This window comes from Schistocerca serialis, chromosome 3 (assembly GCF_023864345.2).
Source record: "Schistocerca serialis cubense isolate TAMUIC-IGC-003099 chromosome 3, iqSchSeri2.2, whole genome shotgun sequence".
NCBI lineage: Eukaryota > Metazoa > Arthropoda > Insecta > Orthoptera > Acrididae > Schistocerca > Schistocerca serialis.
In genome coordinates, this window is record NC_064640.1 from 762,202,367 (window position 1) to 762,230,101 (window position 27,735).

General features: G+C 39.8%; 1 protein-coding gene across 1 annotated transcript in view; it reads right to left on the reverse strand.

Moving 5' to 3' along the window:
- The window catches only part of LOC126471204 (KICSTOR complex protein SZT2-like), a 525,225-nt gene that overhangs the window by 95,147 nt on the left and 402,343 nt on the right, over positions 1-27,735 (reverse strand). The window contains exon 29 of the mRNA XM_050099318.1: positions 15,034-15,140. Within this exon, the coding sequence (XP_049955275.1) occupies positions 15,034-15,140 (107 nt within the window). The remainder of the gene's footprint in view (positions 1-15,033; positions 15,141-27,735) is intronic.

Here is a 27,735-nt window from a genome sequence, read left to right on the forward strand (position 1 = left end):
TGCCACCTTCAGAATTTGAAAGAGAGTACTCCAGCCAAAATCGTCAAAAGCTTTCTCTAAGTCTACAAATGTTAGAAATGTAGGTTTGCCTTTCCTTAATCTTTCTTCTAAAATAAGTCATAAGATCAGTATTGTCTCACGTGTTCCAACATTTCTACAGAATCCAAACTGATCTTCCCTGAGGTCGGCTTCTACCAGTTTTTCCACTCATCTGTAAAGAATTCGGGTTAGTATTTTGCAGCTGTGACTTAGTAAACTGATAGATCGGTAATTTTCACATCTGTCAGATGGTAGAGTTTTGTCAGGACTGGCACTCCCAAGCCCGTCAGTAGTTCTAATGGAATGTTGTCTACTCTCGGGGCCTTGTTTGGACTCAGGTTTTTCAGTGCTCTGTCAAACTCTTCATGCAGTATCATATCTCCCATTTCATCTTCATCTACATCCCCTTCCATTTCCATAATATTGTTCTCATGTACATCGCCCTTGTATAGACCCTCTATATACTCCTTCCACCTTTCTGCTTTCCATTCTTTGCTTAGAGCTGGGTTTCCATCTGAGCTCTTGATATGCATACAAGTGGCTCTCTTTTCTCCAAAGGTCTCTTTAATTTTCCTGTTTGCAGTATCTATCTTACCCCTAGTGAGATAAGCCTCTATATCATTACATTTGTCCTGTAGCCATCCCTTCTTAGCCATTTTGCACTTCCTGTCGATCTCATTTTTGAGACGTTTGTATTCCTTTTTGCCTGCTTCATTTACTGCATTTTTGTATTTTCTCCTTTCATCAATTAAATTCAGTATCTCTTCTGTTACCCAAGGATTTCTATTAGCACTCGTCTTTTTACCTACTTGATCCTCTGCTGCGTTCACTATTTCATCTCTCAAAGCTACCCATTCTTCTTCTTCTGTATTTCTTTCCCCCATTCTTCTCAATCGTTCCCTAATGCTCTCCCTGAAACTCTTTACAACTTCTGGTTCTGTCAGTTTATCCAGGTCCCATCTCCTTAAATTCCCACCTGTTTGCAGTTTCTTTAGTTTCAGTCTACAGTTCATAACAAATAGATTGTGGTCAGAGTCCACATCTGACCCTGGAAATGTCTTACAATTTAAAACCTGGTCCCTAAATCTCTGCCTTACCATTATATAATCTATCTGAAACCTGTCAATATCTTCAGGCTTATTTCATGTATACAACCTTCTTTTATGATTCTTGAACAAAGTGTTAGCTATGATTAAGTTATGCTCTGTGCAAAATTCTACCAGGCGGCTTCCTCTTTCATTCGTTACCCCCATTCCATATTCACCTACTACATTTCCTTCTCTTCCTTTTCCTACTCTCGAATTCCAGTCACCCATGACTATTAAATTTGTGTCTCCCTTCACTATCTGAATAATTTATTTTATCTCATCATAAATTTCATCAATCTCTTCATCATCTGCGGAGGTAGTGCGCATATAAACTTGTACTACCGTGGTAGGCGTGGGGTTCGTATCTATCTTGGCCACAATAATGTGTTCACTATGCTGTTTGTAGCAGCTTACCCGCATTCCTATTTTTTTTATTCATTATTAAACCTACTCCTGCATTACTCCTATTTGATTTTGTATTAATAACCCTGTATTCACCTGACCAAAAGTCTTGTTCCTCCTGCCACCAAACTTCACTAATTCCCACTATATCTAACTTTAACCAATCCATTTCACTTTTTAAGTTTTCTAACCTACCTGCCCAATTAAGCGATCTCACATTCCACGCTCTGATCCATAGAATGCCAGTTTTCTTTTTCCTGATAACAACGTCCTCCTGAGTAGTCCCCACCCGGAGATCCGAATGGGGGACTATTTTACCTCCATAATATTTTACCCAAGAGGACACCATCATCATTTAATCATACAGTAAAGCTGCATGCCCTCGGGAAAAATTACAGCTGTAGTTTCCCCTGGCTTTCAGCCGTTCGCAGTACCAGCACAGCAAGGCCGTTTTGGTTAGTGTTACAAGGCCAGATCAGTCAATCATCCAGACTGTTGCCCCTACAACTACTGAAAAGGCTGCTGCTACTCTTCAGGAACCACACGTTTGTCTGGCATCTCAACAGATACCCCTCCATTGTGGTTGCATCTACGGTACGGCTATCTGTATTGGTGAGGCACGCAAGCCTCCCCACTAACGGCAATGTCCGTGGTTCATGGAGGAGTCCACAAAAGCTAAGCAGTTTACCTTAGTTCCATTTGTTTTCCTTTACAGACTGGTTTTTATTTTTTTTTTTATGTTGCTTAAAGAGCAGTGAAATAAATTACTTTTGTTACACTAATGAGGTGTTGCAGTGGCAACTAGGACTGAAACTCAGTGCACAAGTAAGAATAGCAGTTCAAATTTGAGTTAATATGGATTCAGGATTCATGAAAATGTGTCAGCAACAGCTGCAACTTTAAATGTAACAACAGGAACAGCAAACACAATAACAAAAGGCAGCAGCAGGCCATCATTGAGCAACAAGCCAAGCAGGCTGGAAAAAGCAGATCACACTAGTGTGTCTCATTTTCATGGGAACGTTCGTCAGCCTATCCTCACTGTAACAATAGGAAGGCTACATACCCAGGTTGTCCTAACTGATTTTCAAATCACTTTCATGTTCACTGCCTGTATAAGAACATGCTCTGTGGATGTTTTTATAAAGAGGTACATGTGGTGGAAGTCTCCAGTATTGCAGTTAGTCATTCCTACTAGCTAAGAACACGCTCTGTGGATGTTTTTATAAAGAGGTACATGTGGTGGAAGTCTCCAGTATTGCAGTTAGTCATTCCTACTAGCTAAGTCCTGACAACATGAATACAGTGTAAATGTCCTTCTCCCACAGCTGACTCCTTTTACAGAATGACCACAAAAGTTCTCTCTTCTATAAATAATTCACAATCAATCATTAAATTTTCTTCGAAATCCCAGTGCACCACTTGCTATCATAAATGACAAGGCCTATGCCCAGACTGGTTCACCATCATTTCAGCCTACATCAGAAAGATTTAAATCCTATAGCAAACATTTCATTGTATTTTGCAGTGAATCTACAGTAACAGTATTGTATAAAAAAAGTTAGCCATTCACTAATAGTTTTAGCAGTGCCCTTGCCAAAGGCACAAAAAGTATTTGGGGCAGACATTTTCACAACTCTTGGGTTTCAAATAATACATGACACTAACATCATATTGTGACAGTAGCATTAAATAAGTTCGGATCACTAAGCACTGGACTTTCTGATCTCTTTCCTCTGGGTTTAGGGTGCATCAACAATTATGTGGCTTATATTAATTTAAAATCTTCTGCAAACACCTCATTACTTCCTAGCCAACCAGTCCCAATAGCATTGTGACAGAATCTCAAAAGTGAGTTAAACTGCTCAGTGAAACGAGATATCCTCACACATATCATGAATAGTCAATGAGCAACATTGCTGGAAGTTTCACAAACCAAATGGTTGTTTCTAAATTTGCAACATTGCAAAACGGCTGTACAAGCACTGTTGGACATTGATATCTGTTCCATTCCATGGCCAGAAGAATTTGTGTCAAAACTATGTGATGGCCTGTATTTGTCCTTGACCTTTGCAACTGCCACTAGACAGTCATAGAAATTCATGGTAATTAACATGCCCTTCAAGTTGTACAGATACAACATACTATTTCTCAGAACTGATAGTGCACCAACATTTTCCAAAGTTTCTTAGAACAGCTAATTATAAAACATCCAAAAGCAAATACTACTTATTAAGATGGCAGCTAGTGTTAAAGTAAATCATGTATCTCCGCAAAAAAAAGTAAAATTCGATGGAAAAAAGAAATCGTGTATGAGTTGTAAGGACGAGATATCAAAGCTAAATGAACGTATAAAAAGTCTACAATTCATAATCGGTACTCTAAAACAGGATATAAAAGAACTTCAATCGAGACAATACGGGAAGCAAGAAGACACGGCTTCCACAGGAAACTGGGAATCAGTGACCGAAGAAAACTCTATCCAGAAAGATAAATCTCAAAGAAGCAGTGTAACTTTAATACAAAAAAAACAGTGTGCAAAAATCGAGTGTAGTAAATCATGGAATACAGCCATCTGAAGAAAAACTGTTGCAAGGAACTGAAAGTAAACAAAAACGTGTGCAAACAAACAACTCTAGCATGGTAGCGGAAAAGCATGTAAACAGATCAAACTTTCCTCGAAATCGCGAACTTCCAAACATACCGGTAGTGAAAAGTATACTGTCAAATTCTCAAAGAAAGTTATTGACTGATTCTAATATCGTGTGCAAAAACAGATTCAGTGTGCTATCAGAAAAAACGAACAGACAAAGTGAATCAAATATACAAACGAAAGTTTCGGAACTGAAAACAACAAACGTAAACAGTCAACATAAAAAACAAGATGCTGGCATTATTTATTTATTTTCTGATAGTCATGGAAAAGGACTGGCAAAGATCATGAACGAAAAACTAATAAATGAAAGTGTTATTGGATTTCTGAATCCAGGTGATCCACTGCGAGAAGTTACTCAGCATATTGACACACACAGTAACCATGGAAGCTGTAACTCTTGCATTATTTTAGCTGGCGCAAACCATGTCTACAAGAACGAGGCAAAATTCGCTTTGCGATCTTTAAGGGAAACATTGGCAAAAGTTATGGACATGAAAGTTTTCGTAATAAGCATCCCTATGAGACATGACCTCATCAAAACATCGTGTGTGAATGCAGAAATCGAAGCAACTAACCGAAAGTTCGAGAAAATATGTAAGCTCTTCAGCAATGTGACATATATTAATGCAGACAGTCAAAAAAGAGAAGACTTCACTACCCATGGATTGCATGGAAACATGAAAGGGAAAGTAGCACTGTGCGATGCAATCACAGAACAATTAAACCGAAATCAGCCAGGCTTAGTGCAGCCTCCAATTGTAGCAGCAGCAGCAATGGAATCACCAATTTCAAATGAAGAGCATATTACTCCAATGACTTCAGGAAGTGTTGAAGCGGCAAGAAGAGGATCCCCATCTAGCCTAGTTGCAGTTCCTCAAATTATAAATCCAAAAATTACAGCAGAAACGCCATCACACTACAAGTCAACTCGCCCAACACGAAACAGGAAAGGACCACAACATTTTTTATGGCAAGTGATTCCAGAAAAATGTTGATTTCATCTTCTAAAACATCGCTCTGGAAAGAAGACTTCAATTGTAAAAGTATTAAAAATGTATGTCATGTGCAGCTGTCGAACATAAGGTAGGCCAAAACAAACTAGTAAATAAGTCATCATTGAAATTTATGCTCCTGCACCAAAATGTACAATCCTTATCAAATAAAGTTAGTGAGATAGAAATATTGTTATCAGATGAACTAAAAGAAGTGTCTGTTATATTTGTTAGTGAGCACTGGTTATCCGAAAATATGTTACATCACACAAGGATAGAGGGCTTTACCCTTTCATCTTTTTTTTTGTAGGAAAACCTCCATGCATGGAGGAACATGCATATATGTTAGAGAGGACGTCAAACACGAAAATTTAAAGTTCACTAACCAGCTAGGGGAAGAGCAAAACTTTGAAATTTCTGCTACACAACTGACAAATTTAAATATAATTGTTATTTGCATATATAGAAGCCCAGATGGAAACGTAACTACTTTCACTGAAAATCTTGAGAAGGCACTTAACAGTATAAAAATAGTTAGTAAAACAACCATCATATGTGGTGACTTTAATATAGATTTCAACAAGAACTCAAAAGACAGATTAAACCTTGAGGCCTTATTAAAAACCTACAATATACATACAAGTATCAAATCCCCCACCAGAGTCACCAAATCGTCAAGCAGTGCTATAGATCAGATACTAATAAATACGGATAAATATTTATACAAATCTGGAAATATGAATACAGGTTTCAGTGATCATTATGCACAGTTTATTGACTTCCCAGTAGAGACTGCAGGAAATACTGAACAACAAATGACAAGAAAAGGTAGAAATTTTAGTAAGCACAACCTAGAACACTTCAGGCACTTACTAAAAAAAGAAACATGGAATGATATAGACAACTATGAGGACACATGTAAAAAGTTTGACATGTTCATGGAAATACTCTCCCATTATTTCAATATTTCTTTTCCAGTTAAAAACCAAACATTAAAAACTAAAAAAAAGGAATGTTACATGGCTGATGAAAGGCATTAAAATATCATGTGCTGAAAAGAGGAGACTTTATGAAATCTCAAAAACACAAAATGTTACAGAAGAATTTCTGGTGCATTTCAAGAATTATAAGAGAGTGCTTCACAAAGTCATAAAAGAAGCTAAAAAAACAACAAATGATCACCATATAAAAATGGCCAGGAACAAAATGAAAGCCATGTGGAAGATAGTCAGAGAACAAGTAGCAAATGAGACCTCCCAAAATGTAAATCTCCAGGTAATCCAAGATGGCAAAAAAATTACAAATCCAGAAGAAGTAGCCAATGCTTTTAATACATACTTTGCAAATATTAGTGAAAAATTACTATCTGACATAAAATCTTCAAATAAAAATCCTGCTACAACACCATCAAATCAAAATAGAAACTGCAACTCCCTATTTCTTACTCCAACCAACCCTAAGGAAATTATACTATCAATTAGAGAGTTAAAAACAAAATTTTCAACAGGTGTGGATGAGATTCCAGATTATGTCATTAAAAATGTGGGGGATCTCATTGCAATACCATTAGCCCACATTTTCAACAGTTCATTAACAAATGGAGTCTTTCCTTCCTGCTTAAAGACATAGCCAATTATAGACCTATTGCCTTGCTGTCTACATTTTCTAAAATACTATAAAAATTTTTTCATAAGAGGTTGCTAGATTTTCTAGAAAAGTGCAAAATATTATCCACAACCCAACATGGCTTCCAGAAACGCCGATCAACAGAAACAGCAATATATGAATTTCTGGGTGAAGTACTCGAAAAAATTGATAGTGGACAAAAAGTAACTGGCATATGGCTTGATCTGTCTAAGGCTTTTGACATCATAGACCACACTCTATTGCTGCAGAAGCTTGAAAAAATTGGTATCAGAGGTATGCCTAACAGCTGGCTTAGATCATATCTTACTGACCGCAAGCAAGTAGTAGAAATACATTTTCACAAAGAAAATAAATCAATAAGACACTATTCTGATTATAAAGCAGTAAAATATGGAGTACTGCAGGGCTCGGTACTGGGCCCCATCATATTTTTGATATATATAAATGACCTAACATCAACCAACCAGTACCATAGCACTATCCAGTTTGCAGATGACACAAGCATATTAGTCAGCGGAAAGACTGCAGAGATACTACAGACAAGACTGTCTGAGGCATTAACAAATGTTGTAAACTGGTTCAACCAAAAAAAACTAATAATAAATAAAAGTAAAACAGTAGCATTAAATTTTCATAATGTCAAGAGAAACATTGAAGAGGATATGAGAATTCAGATGTCAGACACGGATATTGCAAGTGTGCCTACTACAAAATTTCTGGGGGTCTGGCTACAGGATAATCTTAGATGGGAAACTCACATTGACAACATATTAAAGAAGCTAAGTACCATATGTTATTTAATGAGAGTGCTAGAAAACTGCTGTCATAAGGACTGTCTAATGACAGTTTACTATTCAAATATACATTCTGTCCTAAAATATGGGATCACTTTTTGGGGTAACTCGCCATCCTGCCTAAAACTCTTCAGGATGCAAAAAAGAATAGTGAGAATCATGGCTGGAATAAAAAGGAACAAACCACGTAGACCATTATTTAAAAGGATGGGGATTCTTCCCCTTCCATGTATTTTCCTATTTGAAAGTGCAATGCTTATAAAGAAATATACAATAACAAATCCTAGTATCCTCCCCAAAAATGAAAATGTTCATCATCATAATACAAGACAGAAAACTGATTTTTATGTACTCCATACAAAAACCAGTTTGTGCCAAAAAGGAACATTACACCATGGAAAAGTTATCTACAATAAATTGCCAAGAGAAATTAAAGTAAAGACTGATGTAAAAAATTTTAAAGCAGCATTAAAAGAATATCTGTTGACACATTGCTTTTATAGTGTGGAAGAGTTCCTCCAAAATCCTCGAGAGTCTAAGTGATGATTATGCAAATACTGTAACCATTAATATTGGCCTATAAATACACTCCTGGAAATTGAAATAAGAACACCGTGAATTCATTGTCCCAGGAAGGGGAAACTTTATTGACACATTCCTGGGGTCAGATACATCACATGATCACACTGACAGAACCACAGGCACATAGACACAGGCAACAGAGCATGCACAATGTCGGCACTAGTACAGTGTATATCCACCTTTCGCAGCAATGCAGGCTGCTATTCTCCCATGGAGACGATCGTAGAGATGCTGGATGTAGTCCTGTGGAACGGCTTGCCATGCCATTTCCACCTGGCGCCTCAGTTGGACCAGCGTTCGTGCTGGACATGCAGACCGCGTGAGACGACGCTTCATCCAGTCCCAAACATGTTCAATGGGGGACAGATCCGGAGATCTTGCTGGCCAGGGTAGTTGACTTACACCTTCTAGAGCACGTTGGGTGGCACGGGATACATGCGGACGTGCATTGTCCTGTTGGAACAGCAAGTTCCCTTGCCGGTCTAGGAATGGTAGAACGATGGGTTCGATGACGGTTTGGATGTACCGTGCACTATTCAGTGTCCCCTCGATGATCACCAGTGGTGTACGGCCAGTGTATGAGATCGCTCCCCACACCATGATGCCGGGTGTTGGCCCTGTGTGCCTCGGTCGTATGCAGTCCTGATTGTGGCGCTCACCTGCACGGCGCCAAACACGCATACGACCATCATTGGCACCAAGGCAGAAGCGACTCTCATCGCTGAAGACGACACGTCTCCATTCGTCCCTCCATTCACGCCTGTCGCAACACCACTGGAGGCGGGCTGCACGATGTTGGGGCGTGAGCGGAAGACGGCCTAACGGTGTGCGGGACCGTAGCCCAGCTTCATGGAGACGGTTGCGAATGGTCCTCGCCGATACCCCAGGAGCAACAGTGTCCCTAATTTGCTGGAAAGTGGCGGTGCGGTCCCCTACGGCACTGCGTAGGATCCTACGGTCTTGGCGTGCATCCGAGCGTCGCTGCGATCCGGTCCCAGGTCGACGGGCACGTGCACCTTCCGCCGACCACTGGCGACAACATCGATGTACTGTGGAGACCTCACGCCCCACGTGTTGAGCAATTCGGCGGTACGTCCACCCGGCCTCCCACATGCCCACTATACGCCCTCGCTCAAAGTCCGTCAACTGCACATACGGTTCACGTCCACGCTGTCGCGGCATGCTACCAGTGTTAAAGACTGCGATGGAGCTCCGTATGCCACGGCAAACTGGCTGACACTGACGGCGGCGGTGCACAAATGCTGCGCAGCTAGCGCCATTCGACAGCCAACACCGCGGTTCCTGGTGTGTCCGCTGTGCCATGCGTGTGATCATTGCTTGTACAGCCCTCTCGCAGTGTCCGGAGCAAGTATGGTGGGTCTAACACACCGGTGTCAATGTGTTCTTTTTTCCATTTCCAGGAGTGTACATTCAGATGTAATTCTCAAGTTTCTAATTGGGTTCAAGTATAAGTTGTATACCGACTTGCCCAGTATATGAAGTAAAATTCTGTGAATGTAATTCTCTAGTGTACATGTCAATTCATAGTGTAGAAGAGTTCCTCAAAAATCCTTAGAGCTTAAGTGAGGATCATGCACATACTGTAATCATTAATATTGGCTTATACATGTATTCAGTTGTAAACTTCAAGTTTCTAATGTGGTTTAATTATAACTTACACATTGACTTGCCCAGTATATGAAGTGCTGTAAAATTTTGTAAACATAATTTTCTAGTTTCTAAAGTGTTTTAATTGTAAGATATACTTTGACCTGTCCAATATCTGATGTGCTGTACTGTACATGTAAGATTTACTGGACCAATAAATACAATACAATACAATACAATACAATGCTACAAATTTTTGCTGGGGCTTTGGCACACAGTACAGCAAAATTGATTAAAATGTAATATAAACAAGTGTCACTTTCAAAAAGAAGTTGAATGCCTTAGTGACATCTTGACTCACAGAGGTCTGAACAAAACCCATAAACATGCACAAGCCATATTTGAGTGCTCCCACACCTAAAAGACATCCAATGATACCTTCAGAAAAATAATTATTACACAAAATGCAAACCTAACACAGTTTACATTATGAGATCATTCAATAACTTATTATGTTAAGACCAAGGAAAAGAAAGGTCCCACCAGTGCCAAAACACTTTTAAAAAATTACAAGGGTGTGCTAAAAAGTAATGTCTCTGAATTTTTTATGTGACAACTCTTAAAGCTTTTTTAAATAAAACAGATATTATCAACATTCTACATCTTTATTCTTCATGACTACATACTTATTCCTCAGCATAGTCACCCTGGCGATAAACACATTTCTTCCAACGAGAAACCAATTCGTTGACACCCTCCCTTTAGAATGACTGACTTTATTGACAGGGCCACGGCCTCACCTCTGCTTGCACCAATTCATCTACATCTACATGGTTACTCTGCAATTCACACTTAAGTGCCTGGCAGAGGGTTCATCGAACCATTTTCATACTACTTCTCTACCATTCTACTCTCGAATCGCGCATGGGAAAAGGAACACCTAAATCTTTCTGTTCGAGTTCTGATTTCTCTTATTTTATTATGATGATCATTTCTCCATATCTAGGTGGGTGTCAACAAAATATATACGCATTCAGAAGAGAAAGTTGGTGATTGAAATTTCGTAAACAGATGTTGCTGCAAAGAACACCACCTTTGTTTCAGTTACTGCCACCGCAACTCGCATATCATATCAATGACACTCTCACCCCTATTGCATGATAACATGAAATGAGCTGCCCCGCTTTGCACCTTTTCAATGTCCTCCATCAATCGTACCTGGTAAGGATCCCACACTGCACAGTAATATTCCAGCAGATGGACAAGTGTAATGTAGGCTGCCTCTTTAGTGGGTTTGTCGCATCTTCTAAGTGTCCTGCCAACAAAGCACAGTCTTTGTTTCACCTTCCCCACAATATTATCCATGTGGTCTTTCCCATTTTAGTTGCTCATAATTGTAATTCCTAGGTATTTAGTCAAATTGACAGCCCTTAGATTTGTGCAATTTATCGTATACCCAAAATTTATCAGATTTCTTTTAGTACCCATGTGGATGGCCTCGCACTTTTCTTTGTTTAGTGCTAATTGCCACTTTTCGCACCAAAAAGAAATCCTCTCTAGATCATTTTGTTATTGGAATTGATCGTCTGATAATTTTAATAGACAGTAAATTACAGCGTCATATGTAAACAATCTAAGGGGTACTCAGATTATCACCTAGATCATTTATATAAACCAGGAACAGCAGACGGCCTATGACACTACCTTGCAGAATGCCAGATATCACTTCTGTTTAACTCAATCATTTACAGTCTATCACTATGAACTGTGACCTCTCTGGTAGGAAATCACAGATCCAGTCACACAACTGAGATGATACTCCATATGCACGCAATTTAATTAATAGTTGCTTGTGAGGAACGGTATCAAAAGCCCTCCACAAATCCAGGAATATGGAATCGATCTGAGATCCCTTATCAACAGCACTCATTACTTCATGGGAATAAAGAGCTGTGTTGCACAAGAATGATATTTTCTGAATCTGTGTTGGTTATGTATCAATAAGTCATTTTCTTCAAGGTGATTCATAATATTCAAGTACAGTACATGCTCCAAAATCCTACTGCAAATTGTGGTCAGTGATATGGGTCTGTTTCAATGGGTTACTACTATTTCCTTTCTTGAATTTCGGTGTGACCTATGCTACTTTCCAGTCTTTAGGAGCAGACCTTTCGTCAAGTGAGCGGTTGTATATGATTGCTACGAAAGGCCCTATTGTGTCTGCATACTCTGAAAGGAACATGATTGGTATAGCATCTGGACTGTAAGACTTGCCTTTCTTAAGTGATTTGATTTGTTTTGCAGCACCTAAGATATCTACTTTTATGTCACTCATGCTAACAGCTGTTCTGGTTTCGAATTTTGGAATATTTACTTCGTCTTCTTTTGTGAAGGAATTATAGTAAACTGTATTTAGTAATTCCACTTTAGTGGACCATCATTGATATTATTTCCATTGTTATCGCACAGTGACGGTATTGACTGTTTTTTGCCATTGGTGTGATTTACATTTGACCAGAATCTCTCTGGGTTTTCTACCATATTTTGAGAGAAGATTTCATTGTGTAAACTATTAAAAGCATCTCACATTGACATCCACACTACATTTTGACCTTCCGTGAAACTCAGCCAGTAGTGGGGATTTTGTGTTCTTCTGAATTTGGCATGCTTTTTTCATTGCTTCAGCTCTATCAAAGTGATGTCTTGGATTTCACACACTGACATAATCATGTTACACACCACCATGTTACACGATAAAATTCAGAGCCTTTTAGCAGCATCAGCGAAGCAGAACAGTGACACCAGTCAGCCCTCTGTCTAACAATGTATAACCCAACAATGCAACTTATCCTGGCTCCCAGCACAGTACTGAGGCAGTACTATCTCACAAAACTGGCAATTAGTATAAAAAAAAATACATCATATATGCCTCCAAAACTCTGACTTCTGCACAAACAAATTATTCTCAAAATGAAAAAAAAACAAACTCTTGTGATAATATTTGGCATCCAAAAATTTTGTACATTGTTACCAACCTCCAATTTCCTTGGCTGATCCCAAGAATCAACATCCAGAAAAAGGCAGCTCAATGCCTCTATCAATCGCCCCTCTTCCTAAATAATTACATGTACACCAATCATTATTGACCTACAGTGCAACATGCAAATGCCAATGCCTTCTCCTGATTCCTGACTCCCCCACAAGGTCAGAACCCACATTTGAACATAATCATTGCATTCAGCCTGCAGTGGGGAGGTGGGGCAGTTCAACTGCACATTCAAAGCGCAGGTGCACAAGATGATGGTGACTGTATGAAAAGCGGATGCCCTGGCTCAATTCCTTTCTCATACGAGACCACACTGATCCAGGGAGGAATTTCAGTAGAGCTTTTGCATGGCCACAAGTGCCAAATACTCCTGGAGGTCCTGCAACCAGTGACATACTCACGGTTAGCCCAGTTGTTGCCACATACCCTCTGTGGGTACAGCAATTTGTGTCCACAGCTTTGGACATGTCCCAGGTTGGAGGTTGGTTCCCCAGCATCAGGAGGCCAAAACATATTCATAGTGGAAGCCAATGGCATCAGACTGGTGCAGAACATAAATATGCGCCTACAAACTTCCACACAGTGTCAGACGGCACCACCACTGAGGCCAGTGCCAGCCCAGTACAACTTCTGATGCCAGTCACATGTCAAGAAATACCACAGCTGGACAGCAATGGAGTAGGATCCCTCCCCAGCCCCTTTACAGTCTGCTTCCAGCAAGGAGGCAAACAGCTGGACCCTGCCAACAGCCAAATCTGGTTCAGAGATGCTGTGCCAATCACGTGCAAATGACAGTGATATAAATGCAAATGACAGTGATAAAAGTGCAAATGTGTGATATAACAGAGCCTCAACCATCAATGTCGCTAGACTCTGAGGTGGCAGCCTATGCTGCAACTTCTTGCTGGCCTGCTCACCCACATCTCCCCCTGCCAGTTTGATGATCCCACTAGCAGCAGGAACATTTCTGGCTGTAATAGATGAGGGATTCTAAATCTCTGTCATTGGCAAGCAAGACTGATATTCTGGTTTGCCTGTTTTCTTTTTAAATGTATTCCTTAGATGCCCCCCCCCCCTCTCCCTCTCTCTCTCTCTCTCTCTCTCTCTCTCTCTCTCTCTCTCTCTCTCTCTCTCTCTCTCTCTCATCCCCCACTCCACTTCCCACTGTTTTCTCACTTTTTTTCAGTTTTGGTTAGTTAAAATTTCCTCACCCTTCTTGCATGAAATATGACCCCTGTCTTAACCTAACTCTGGCAGCTAGCTTTGTATCTCTATTCCTTTACCTGCTTCTCCACCTTCACCCAATTCTATACAAGCTTCTGTGATTCTTTTTCCTTCATCTATCTTTCTTGTCAGTCCTCCTCAGCATAGAACATCATGTGCACTGGTTACATTGAAGCATCAGAAGTGTATATGTACATGTACACTTGTCTCTATGGCTACGATATTTATCTGTTCTTATTCCAGAAAGTAATCACTTGTCACATCATCATTAAGATGGTGACTGGCTTGTCCTCTCAATTGTCATTCTCATTTCAAACAAGAGAGAAGCAACTGCCCATGTTCCTTTCTAGGGAAGCATCACACACTTCTGTGTTATGATTTTAGGAGACATCAAAAGACCTGATTCAGGACAGCAAGCCCCAAGTTTGAATGCAGTTCTTCACAAGTAAGAATTCTGATTTTACTGATGTTCTGCTTTCATCACATTTGAACTTTTTTTCTATTTTACACACCAAAGTGTTTTATGTTGTGGAGTGATATAAGAAATGAGAGTTTTTAATTATATCATAAGAAATACACTAAAAAGTGGAGAGTATGTTAAATAAAAATGACAAGGAAACTGGCAATGTAAAAACCAAAAGGCACAAGTCTCTTTGACAATAATAATAATGAAGGAAACTGGAAATGTAAAGACCAAAAAGTACATATGTCTTTAAAAATAATAATATTAAAAATAATAATAAAAAAATACACATACCCACAAATGGACCTCATGATTCAAAAAATGAAACAAAATTTACTTCTCTCATAATTACTATACCTGTATATTCTCTGGACATCAACATGAAACCTATGAATGAATATGAGGATGATGAAATGAATTTAGTAGTCCACTATTATAGTGTAGGAAAAAACTGATGCAGCTGAATTTATAAATTTTATGCATTAACGTTACCTGCAACTCATTTAAAACAGCAAAAAGAAACCTCTGACGTGGCACAAAACATGTGTTCTCTCCCACTAACTCAAGAAGGGGTGGAAACTTTTGAAATCCTTTCTGGGCTGCAAAAGAAAAATGGTAGTTTCAGTCAAATTACTTAAAAGTCTTAATAAATTTACTTATACATCATTTGCAGCACTACCATTACTGAATATGTAATTATACAAGGCAAAACCAGTTTGAATGTTCCTCACACAGAATATTTGATCACACATTACTCTGTGCATCACTTTTGTTTCACTAAGAAGCACAAAGAACAAGTATAGTACAAAGCACATTTATGGTAGGAGTACAGTGTGAGCAATGTGGTTACTTCACCCACACCACTCTTCTCCCTGGAGAATTCTGAGTGGGACATAGTGGGATGGGACAGTTCATGTCTCCTCCTCTCCCTGTGAGAGAACCTAGAATACAATTACTATTCACTCTCTTTAAGAGTGCACAGTAGCTGTATTCCAGTTCTCTCTAGATCATACCATCGACTACCCTTTCCCCTCCCTGACTAGCATTCACTTCAACTGCAATGAAGACTGAAACTGTCACATAGGTGTAATCCATTCACTACTTAGTCAATTTTGTGGCCCCTCTTCATACTGTATTCCCACGCCCCGTCGCCTAACTTTCTTTAAGAACTTTCCCTATATTATTTTCCTACTTTCTCTTTGTCTCTTATTCTTTCCCAATATGACACAACATTCATTAAACTGACTGAGCTAATCATGACTTCTTTGAGTCCAATTTTTTTATCCACCACATGCTTAGTGTCACTTTTCTCTCATGTGAAGAAGATAGAGACCTTTAATGACTGGCTCAATAATGTTTTGCATAAGCTGTATGGCTAACAAAGTGTGTGGATTTATGTTCAAGGGGGCTAAGAAATGAAATAACAAACCTTATGAAGCTAAAACATAATTTTACCGTGAAATAAAAACAAAATATATACTGAAGCAAGAGCAATCTGTCAAAAGTACACATATTTGAAATCAAAATCTGCTGCTGGGTAACATTTGATACCATGTTGTTACATCCCATGTATTCTAACATGCTTGGATCCACCTTGGAATGCTGTCCGCAAGGTGACTGAGACATTACTGCTAAGTCTGTCCATACTGAGATCAAAAGAATACACAATGTAAGTATAAACTGGTCCCAGGCATATTCCGCCAGATTAATGACAGCATATACTACAAGCTATTCCATACGATTAACTCTTGCCTCCTTGAGACAGGTGTTCACAAGGTGGGTGTAGTGTATTCACACATTATCATCTTGAAAGACAAGCTAATTGCCAACATATTGACTGTGGGGTTGGATGGTAGGTTGGAGTATCCTAAACCAATACAGTGCAGCCTCTGAATTACCCACTGCATTGTACGCTTAAGGCATACACTGGTACCTGGCCACCTTCATATTCTTCTAAACCTGACACCACTGATCCAGGCTTTATTCCAGGTATTCCCTTGTCCACCACCTTCACACAAGAAGGTGCTGGGGTTTGTACTGTTGTTCACAATGTGTGCCTAGAGGCCAAATTGATGAAATGGAGCTGATTGTGTACTACTGTCTGGGAAGTTGCAGCCCTCCCAGTTGCCTTCAAAAATGCAGCACACAGTTCTGTTGCATTCTCTTAGGATAAGCATGGGCCATAATTTGTAGGTAGTGGTCATCACCTGTTGTTGACCACAGCTAACCCCTACAAGGTGGAAATTCAGTGTTTTGTATCTCACAATAGTGACTGAATGTTCAGATGACATCACTGTGGTGTTGACAGTTAAACGTTGTCCCATTCATGATAGGAAACACAGTGTATTCCACTGACCTGCAGTGAGAATGCACATTTACTTTAAATCCATTACACTGGCTTCTGTATATACCAAATTTTGTGGTCAAAATGAGTATTGAGAAAGAGATTTCTGATCACAAAACGCAAACTATATAAAGCATAAAGTGGCACAAAACTTTTTTTTGAGCAATTTAATATACTGCAAATGTGTGTGGTTCATTTAACACTAAACATTTTAAATACAAGTCTGCAAAAACATAATGTGGATGTCTCTTTCAATTATTTTGATTTTATAGGTGAAATGACAAGTTAAAATGCAAGCACAAAAAATATTAAAAATATAATGTTTTTATGTGTTCCAAAAGTTGGGGGACAGGTGTGCCACACACATAAATGTGATTAGGAGACTCTTGGGAAGAAGAGGATACTGAAGAGTGTCCGTGATAGGCTATGGCATGAATAGTGAAGTAATGGTTAGTAGAATAAGAACAATTGCATACAATGAGCATCACAGAAATTCTGGGAGAGAATACAGGTTTGGAATACTGCCAAGGATTCACCTCTGTAGCCAAGGTCATTAACACACACCTGTACAGTGGTGCTCGACTTGGAGATACACTAGTTCAAATCCTGGAGGTGAAAAATTTTCACTGCGATTATTTGGCCAGTACGAGGAGGAGAGGTGGTGGCTTAAAGTTCCTGAGCACCAGTATACGCAACAATGTCCTGGATTAAATTCCAAATCTCTCTGCAGTGTCTCACGAAGTGAAGGTATGTGACATTGTTAACAATGATCAAACTGTCAGACAGGGACATTAAGTCTGGCAGCCCGCTTGGTGCAATTCGAGAGGAGTGGGCTATGTGCCAGCACTGGGTTTCACCCTCTCTCTTCCCTTAATCCATAACAGAAATCAACACTGTGCTGCACAAGCACTCACCACGGTCATGTACAAGACAGAGACACACACTTGACACTTCATATCATGTCAGAGGAAGACAACGGCAAACCATTTCCACTAGAACATTGACTAACACAGCGATGCAGGATTCCTGCATTTGTTCCCCTATGCTTGTTTCCCAGGGTATGGGCGTACTTTGATTTCTAATATTGCCACGGATAGGGGAACTTTTCTGAACTGTCAAATGCAAGAGGAACCAGCTCCAGAAGAAGATATTTCACAGTTGGTGTGTGGGATAGGGAGTTCTGCTTATTGTTAATAATCAACCTCAAACCTGAAAACTGTTCAATGATGGCATCCATGTCTCTGATACATCTACATCAGCAGCTGTTCAGCCCTCATTGTATGAGGTTAATTTTTCTTATTAAAATTCTTAGGAATAAGAGGACCAATCATATTGGAAGGAATTCACACTACTGGCCATTAAAATTGCTACACCACAAAGATGACATGCTATAGACGCGACAGGAAGAAGATGCTGCGATATGCAAATGGTTAGCTTTTCAGAGCATTCACACAAGGTTGGCGACGGTGGTGACACCTACAACGTGCTGACATGAGGAAAGTTTATAACCGATTTCTCAAACACAAACAGCAGTTGACCGGCGTTGCCTGGTGAAACGTTATTGTGATGCCTCGTGTAATGAGCAGAAATGCAGCTTTGATAAAGTTCGGATTGTAGCCTATCACGATTACGGTTTATCGTATCGCGACATTGTCACTCGCAGTGGTCGAGATCCAATGATTGTTAGCAGAATATGGAATCGGTGGGTTCAGGAGGGTAATACGGAACGCCGTGCTGGATCCCAATGGCCTTGTATCACTAGCAGTCGAGATGACAGGCATCTTATCTGCACGGCTGTAACGGATCGTGCAGGCACGTCTCGATCCATGAGTCAACAGATGGGGACGTTTGCAAGACAACAACCATCTGCACGAACAGTTCGACGACGTTTGCAGCAGCATGGACTACCAGCTCGGAGACCGTGGCTGCGGTTACCCTTGACACTGCATCACAGACAGGAGCGCCTGCAATGGTGTACTCAACGACGAACCTGGGTGCATGAATGGCAAAACGTCATTTTATCGGATGAATCCAGGTTCTGTTTACAGCATTCGTGTTTGGCGACATCGTGGTGAACGCACATTGGAAGCGTGTATTCGTCATCGCCACACTGGCGTATCACCCGGCGTGATGGTATGGGGTGCCATTGGTTACACGTCTCACTCACATCTTGTTCGCAATGACGGCACTTTGAACAGTGGAAGTTACATTTCAGATGTGTTACGACCCATAGCTCTACCCTTCATTCGATCCCTGTGAAACCCTACATTTCAGCAGGATTATGCTCGACTGCATGTTGCAGGTCGCAGGTCCTGTACGGGCCTTTCTGGATACAGAAAATGTTCGACTGCTGCCCTGGCCAGCACATTCTCCAGATCTCTCACCAATTGAAAACGTCTGGTCAATGGTGGCCGAGTAACTGCCTCGTCACAATACGCCAATCACTACTCTTGATGAACTGTGGTATCATGTTGAAGCTGCATGGGAAGCTGTACATGTACACGCCATCCAAGCTCTGTTTGACTCAATGCCCAGGCATATCAAGGTCGTTATTACAGCCAGAGGTGGTTGTTCCGGGTACTGATTTCTCAGGATCTATGCACCCAAATTGCGTGAAAATGTAATCACATGTCAGTTCTAGTATAATATATTTGTCCAATGAATACCCGTTTATCATCTGCATTTCCTCTTGGTGTGGCAGTTTTAATGGCCAGTAATGTAGGAGTGTATTCCCTACTGATAGAAGTATTTTCAAATCATTTTTCAGTGAACATTTAAGTGAGGATTCACACTTTGCCAACGGATTCAACGAAGGTGATGATGAGGTCAACCTAATGGCAGGCACCACAAATTATGATGCTGTATTACGTGTTATTTCTCTAGCTACACCAGTAATTAGGTTTGATTATGAGGCTCAATGGAAATAAGACTTCGAAACTTTTGGTATCAATAGACTTATTGATTTTTTCTTCACTTATTTAGCTGAACGAAGTAGGAACATCTACCAGCATGTGTAGGAAATTGACAGTGGCAAGACAAGGCCTATCAAGACTGTGGTTTATTGTTCCACAATATTGTTGCTCCCATTGGTCAACATCCCATCACTGGTATGCGAATATGGCATTGGTGGACTCAAAAGGATTGTACACACCTAGTACTCAATGACAGATACATTTACATGTATCAGCACCCCCGGCGCACCATGGGATGTTGACATGATGTTCACTGTTGCAGCTTCATTAGAGATGGCAGCAGAGAGAGAGAGAGGCACACCGACAGCACCAGATATAGAAGTGACACCATGTCATCTTTTCAGACAAATTCCAGTTTCCCATGTAGCATCATGACAGATGTATCCACGAGAAGAAGTTCTGAGGAAGTTCCAATCAAATTTGTCACTTTTGTACTGGCCCAGTGCCTGATGTGATGGTATGGGTGCCTGGGTACTCGACACTATCACATCTGATTTGTTAATTTGGATAGCAGGTGTTTGTTACATTTCGACATGTTAAGACTAGTAGCTATGCTCTGTATACAATCTCTCTGTGCTGAAAACTTACAATGAGATAACAGAAGAATGCACGTCGCCTGTGCTGTCCTAATCTACCTCAATACAGAGGACGTGTACCTGTTGTCCTGACCAGCAAATTCTCCAGATCTCACAGCTATTGAAAACATTTGGTTGTGCTTGGTAAGGGATTAGCATGTCCCACCTGTCAGCCAGTATGATTGATGTGAACTCCATCACAGAGCAGAAACAGCTTGGAGTACTGTACTGTGTCCAAGCTCAGTTCCACTCAATACCCAGCTGGGATAGAGCCATAGTTGCTTCCAGTGGTGGCAGCTCTAAGTGCTAAATTTCTCACCCTGGGCACTCTCAAATCATTTACAAATTTAATCACACACACTGCCCGCTATACAGTAAACCCACAATAACTGAAATTTTATTACTTGCTGTCCTTCGTGGTGTTGCAGTTTTAATGGCCTGCTGTGTATTTCTGCAGCTTTTATTTCTCATGTTATTTTTTTCGTAATCATAGAACTTCAATGGAGTAAAAATCATTTTCATAAGGTCCCATTGTGGCAACCTGTTACAGGCAGAATCAAATTTCATCTGCTATTGAAATATATTCATTTCTCCAACAACACACTGCAACCCAGTGATGAGCTCTACAAAATTAAATCAGTTCTGGATTGTTTCAGTAGTTTTATGAGTAATTATTGTATTCCAGACTACAAACCCGTTTCCATGCAGAGTATGAGAATTGCATCTTAAGTCTATTTGTAGAGTGTAGATGCCTGTGAAGTTTGTGTGTCTTGTGTAGTGTCACATTTGTGTTTTACAACGATGAGAGATGGGACAGGATGAGTCCTACGCTGCCACATAACTCACCTCATTTGACAGGTGCATCATGATTGACAGCACCACATGCCCTCACTTCATGAGAAACTATTCACAGTTATGGAATTTAATCCAGAATATTAGCACAAAGCCTAGTGATTATGAACTTTACATTAGTACCTCTCTTCCATTTCACAGTCAAATATTGGTTGTGGAAATTTCTTCACAGTAGGATTTGAAAAAGTTACCTTCATGTCAAACACCATCAAAAAGAGTGCTTCACAGCTTTCAGCTATGGAGGTGGGTAGAGCTAAAGAGTTAGTTGCATGAAACTGAAAAAAATATCTCATGAGTGACAATGACTGACAATTTTGCTGTTTGCACATGCAAAGACAAAGATAACATCATCACCACTTCTAATACATATCATGCGAGAATGATTGAAATTTGTAATAGAAACAGTGGAGCATTCTTGAACTCTAATAAATGATAAACTACAATAATGACATGTTGGGCACTCATCAGCAAAATCAAATGTTGGAATATTATTCAGTTGCAGTTACACCTAATAATAGAGCTTGGTCCACTTTTTGTGGAAATATATTTACATGACAGATACCTATTTTAGCTTCATGCAACTGGAATCTGTTTCACAGAAGTTCTCCTGCAAAACTTGCTCAACTAGCACTCCTACGAGAAAAGATATTGTCGGGATATGGGTTAGCCACAGGCTGGGGGATGTTTCCAGAATGAGGTTTGGAAGGTAGAAGATCAGATACTGGCAAAATTAAAACTATGTGGACAACTTGTGAGTCATGCTTGGGTAGTTCACTCAATAGATCACTTTCCTGCATCCGGTCCAGCACACAGTTTTAACCTGCCAATGAATACTCTACTGCAGAGTGGTTACTCATTCTGGGAACACATATTCTGTTTCTATACATACACAAGGTTTACTACATTTGTATCATCTTTTTGATTGTTAGGACCCATTTTTTTCGCATTTGCAGTTAAACAAATGATATAGGTTATATACCATTTTCTGAAACTGCCATAAAAGTCTTATTTAGACCATATGTGTTTTGCTTTATTTCAATGAATCTTCAGTGGTCATTGTAACAACTTGGTTTTTCTTACAAATGTGTTTGTCAATATCATAAACATTTCTCATGTTTTACATTACAGCTGTTAAATAGTATTAGACTACAATTGTTACTCAAAATATTTTGTTACTGTATTATTATTTGTCACCTTGGACAGCTCAATAGCGATTAGGTTTATTATGTGCATTTTCTCCCTTATGGTATTCAGAGTTTTAGAATCTGTGGTTACCTCTCTCATTTTGTTGAGTTTATGTCTTGTACCTATGATATTTTTAGTTTCTCTAAGTATTAATTCTTTTGTTAGACCTATGTTTATGGTGCTTGCGTCCCTCCTCTGTTCTTGAAATAGTATATTTTCAGGGTCTATAATTAAATGTCCTATGTAATGTTCATTTACTTCCATGGTTTAAACCTCATTGTATTAGTTATGTTTCTTCATCATTAAGTTTTCAGTATGTGATGTTTATGATGTGTGCATGTTTCTGCTTGTTTGCGGTGTTCACATTTTTTTTGGTCTGCAAGTGGTTTTTTTTAAAATCCCATTACAGGTATACGCAACAACCTTGATGTGGTAGTTGTGACTCAAGGACACTAGTAGCAGATCAACTAGATGGACCCTTAAGCTGAGCAAATGCATTTACTCAGTGAGGCACAAACCAGGAGAGCTCCATCAAAATATCAACCACTTGAGTCAAAAAAGTTCAGTATAATAACAGGCTGATGAAGGCCTGGTTGCTGAACCAGAGAAAGGACAGCAAGAGGACGAAGAATGCAAGCAACCTGCAGCATCTTTGGACTTCATGGTTGTTAATAAAATCTTTTATTGTAAAATACCACAGGGAAATTGGCTGGTTATTCTGAAATCCCTTAACATAAGAATTTTGCAGCAGCCACATTATAGTATACAAGCAAGTCCCTACGATAAGACAGTAATCAATGCATGAATAGCCTTGCAGTTCTGAAGGCCTACTCATAAGTGGGACATTGCAAGTTATGTACGGTCTTGTTTACCATGTGTGCAAAGGGCACAATATGTAAAACCAACAATTCCCCTTAAAGATCTTCCAGAGACCACTGAACCATTTGAATTGGTTGCCCTCAAAATTGTGGGACCATTCCCAATTTCAGCACTGAAGCGATCATAACAGACTAAGAGAGTAACTTCTTTCCATCTCTCTTCATGCACGTTTGCATATTATTAAAAACAAAGGAGTCGTGCACAATCTCTTACATCCAAAAAGTAATGGCTGTGTTGTGTGTGTCCATATGTCCATTCTCAAAAAGCTGCTGTATGAAGTGAAGGAAAGCCATACACAATGGGACAGATTGCTTCCGTTCATCCTGTTCTCTTATAACATGAAAGTGCATGAATCAATTGGCTTCACTCCTTTTGAGATTGTACACGTACGCAAAATGTGTTCACCACTTGAACTAGATAAGCTGCCACCTGATGTTAAGGCAACAGCCATACAACATCTTTCCTGACACTTGAAAACTGTCTGGAAACAGTACCACTGCTGTTACTAGGCAAGTTAAACAAAGTTAAAAGAATGCGGGTATTCCTGATTATCAACCTGAACAATGGGTGTTGCTCAGGAATCTGGCTATAAAAAGGGCAAAACTAAAAAGTTAACACCTCTCTGGGAAGGCTCCTACCAAATAATATGCTTAACATCACCTGTAAATGCAGAATTACAGCTCCCAGACTGAGTAGTTGTGGTTCACTTTGGCTGGCTGCAACTTTACCTGGGATAACATGGTAGAAATCAGCCAATGCTGTGCCCCACAACCGTAAAGGCCAGCTGCACATCCCAAAATCATGCCCTAGTCAGCAACGTACTGGTAGGCATGGGTATGATTTAAGAACAGTACTTCCATATCAGCTTTGTTCCATGGGCTGAACAACAACCACGTACAAGAGTAAATAGATTAAGACAATTATTACAAGCTGCCAGGAGTATTTATGTAATTATGTATTTCTTTAATTATAATTAAATATATATAAGGATTTAGATACACAAAATTAAATTCACTTTGCTATTCACTTCTTCCCTTGTTTTTTAAGGGTACTGAACGAGAAGTTACAAATGTGGTTGATTGCCTTCTAATTGATAAAGTTAAGTATGGTAATGTGTTCTAATGTTTTCCTTTTACGTGTGATGCCAGTAATAGGAGAGACCACTAGTGTTAGCTTTGGCACATAATGGCTGATACAATGAATACCTTTACCTTAGTACGTGTATAAGTGTAGAGTTCAACAGCATGTACAGGGTGTTTCAAAAATGACCGGTATATTTGAAACGGCAATAAAAACTAAACGAGCAGCGATAGAATTACACCGTTTGTTGCAATATGCTTGGGACAACAGTACATTTTCAGGCGGACAAACTTTCAAAATTACAGTAGTTACAATTTTCAACAACAGATGGCGCTGCAAGTGATGTGAAAGATATAGAAGAAAACGCAGTCTGTGGGTGCGCCATTCTGTACGTCGTCTTTCTGCTGTAAGCGTGTGCTGTTCACAACGTGCAACTGTGCTGTAGACAACATGGTTTATTCCCTAGAACAGAGGATTTTTCTGGTGTTGGAATTCCACCGCCTAGAACACAGTGTTGTTGCAACAAGACGAAGTTTTCAACGGAGGTTTAATGTAACCAAAGGACCGAAAAGCGATACAATAAAGGATCTGTTTGAAAAATTTCAATGGACTGGGAACGTGACAGATGAATGTGCTGCAAAGGTAGGGCGACCGCGTACGGCAACCGCAGAGGGCAACGCGCAGCTAGTGCAGCAGGTGATCCAACAGCGGCCTCGGGTTTCCGTTCGCCGTGTTGCAGCTGCGGTCCAAATGATGCCAACGTCCACGTATCGTCTCATGGGCCAGAGTTTACACCTCTATCCATACAAAATTCAAACGCGGCAACCCCTCAGCGCCGCTACCATTGCTGCACGAGAGACATTCGATAACGATATAGTGCGCAGGATTGATGACGGCGATATGCATGTGGGCAGCATTTGGTTTACTGACGAAGCTTATTTTTACCTGGACGGCTTTGTCAATAAACAGAACTGGCGCATATGGGGAACCGAAAAGCCCCATGTTGCAGTCCCATCGTCCCTGCATCCTCAAAAAGTACTGGTCTGGGCCGCCATTTCTTCCAAAGGAATCATTGGCCCATTTTTCAGATCCAAAACGATTACTGCATCACGCTATCTGGACATTCTTCGTGAATTTGTGGCGGTACAAACTGCCTTAGACGACACTGCGAACACCTCGTGGTTTATGCAAGGTGGTGCCCGGCCACATCGCACGGCCGACGTCTTTAATTTCCTGAATGAATATTTTGATGATCGTGTGATTGCTTTGGGCTATCCGAAACATACAGGAGGCAGCGTGGATTGGCCTCCCTATTCGCCAGACATGAACCCCTGTGACTTCTTTCTGTGGGGACACTTGAAAGACCAGGTGTACCGCCAGAATCCAGAAACAATTGAACAGCTGAAGCAGTACATCTCATCTGCATGTGAAGCCATTCCGCCAGACACGTTGTCAAAGGTTTCGGGTAATTTCATTCAGAGACTATGCCATATTATTGCTACGCATGGTGGATATGTGGAAAATATCGTACTATAGAGTTTCCCAGACCGCAGCGTCATCTGTTGTTGAAAATTGTAACTACTGTAATTTTGAAAGTTTGTCTGCCTGAAAATGTACTGTTGTCCCAAGCATATTGCAACAAACGGTGTATTTCTATCGCTGCTCATTTAGTTTTTATTGCCGTTTCAAATATACCGGTCATTTTTGAAACACCCTGTAGTATACCTTTGCAGCACACATTAGTGGGTGTTGGCAAAAGGCCATGAGGTCATGCGACACCTAAGTAGTGACAGTCCTGAGAAATGAGAGTTGAGCAGACTAAACTTTATCTTTTACTCGTAAAAAGGAAGAAGTAATCTAGTTTGGGATTGTTATCTATTAACAAAAGCAATTTGCTGTGGGGAGGATAGGCAGCCACTTTTTGTGTTCTTATGATTTCTTCATGTCTTCTGAAACAAAGCCTAGTGTATTAGAGTAGCTCCAGTGTATCTGCAGCTCCACTTCTTATGGGGAAGTACATAGATTTCGACAGGACTTCAGGACTTATCCATTACAACCAGATCATCCCTTTTTATGGCACAAAACAAAAATAGCCCGACTGACCAGCAATACTATCTTCCTAGCCCGTCGCAGTTTCACATATGCATTGAATACCTTCTACATCATAGTCATTTCCTTGCTATAGTATAGCTACTTCCTTTTTAAAAAAATGTGCTTATTGCGAACCCAAAATCCATAGTTCCTATATTTATATTGTGTTGATCACATCTGCTTTGTACATTGATGTATGACCTACTGTGGGGCCACTCTTATTTAATTTTCAGACATTTTCTGCATATCATTTAACTTTCTTGTTATATGTCCTCATTCCCATATAACATCTTGACCTGTTGCTGGAACTGCTTAATTCTACTAATGAATTAATTACTTTTTTGGAACAGTTATTATCCAACAGAAGGAGCAACTCTCAGTTCCTATACCACAGAGTTGTATTTTCATAACAAAATACTTTACCCAATTTATGTCATTTACAATCACAACTTTATTAATCATAGGAATATCTGAATAAGTGTAGAACGAAAGATACCCCATCTCCTGCTGCTGCCATGCCTAATCCACATACAGACGAAAATTATAGCCCTCAGGATTCAGCAGATACTGGTGTGTATCTGTGTATGATTACTCCAAAATTGTTGATCCTTACATATGTGTAAATTGCTTATATATGTTATAGATGTTGTTATAGCTTAAGCTAAAGTTTTATAAATGAATACTTTGTGTTGGGACTTTATTCCCTAATGTATGCTTATCTGCATTAAAGAACAAATTGTACTGCATTACTTGGATGCACATTGTGCCACTTCGCTGGTTATCCATTTGAGAGACCAGTACACTTCAAATAACATCCATTGTATGGAAGACATCTAAGCTAGCATTATCTTATCTACTTCTCCCAGTTCTCCCTCATTCATGAGTGTTATTATGTTCCTGGTACATTAAATTTACCATCTGGGATGTTGACTACACATAATGCTTGCATACAGGACAAATGTTCTACTAATTTCATATTCATGTTAACATTGGTCTAGCTGTAGAGTTTTATTTTTGCAAACATCTGCTCTGCTACAATGCCCCATCACTGAAGAAATAAATTCTACATAATTCTTATTTTGTCTCATGATTGAGTCTGACAACAGTGTGCCACATTATGATGAATTAAATAGATTTAGCTCACAATAACTTCTCAAAATTCCCAGAAAGATATACAAGGGCTTGCTAAAAAAGAAATGCATCTGAATTTCTTATG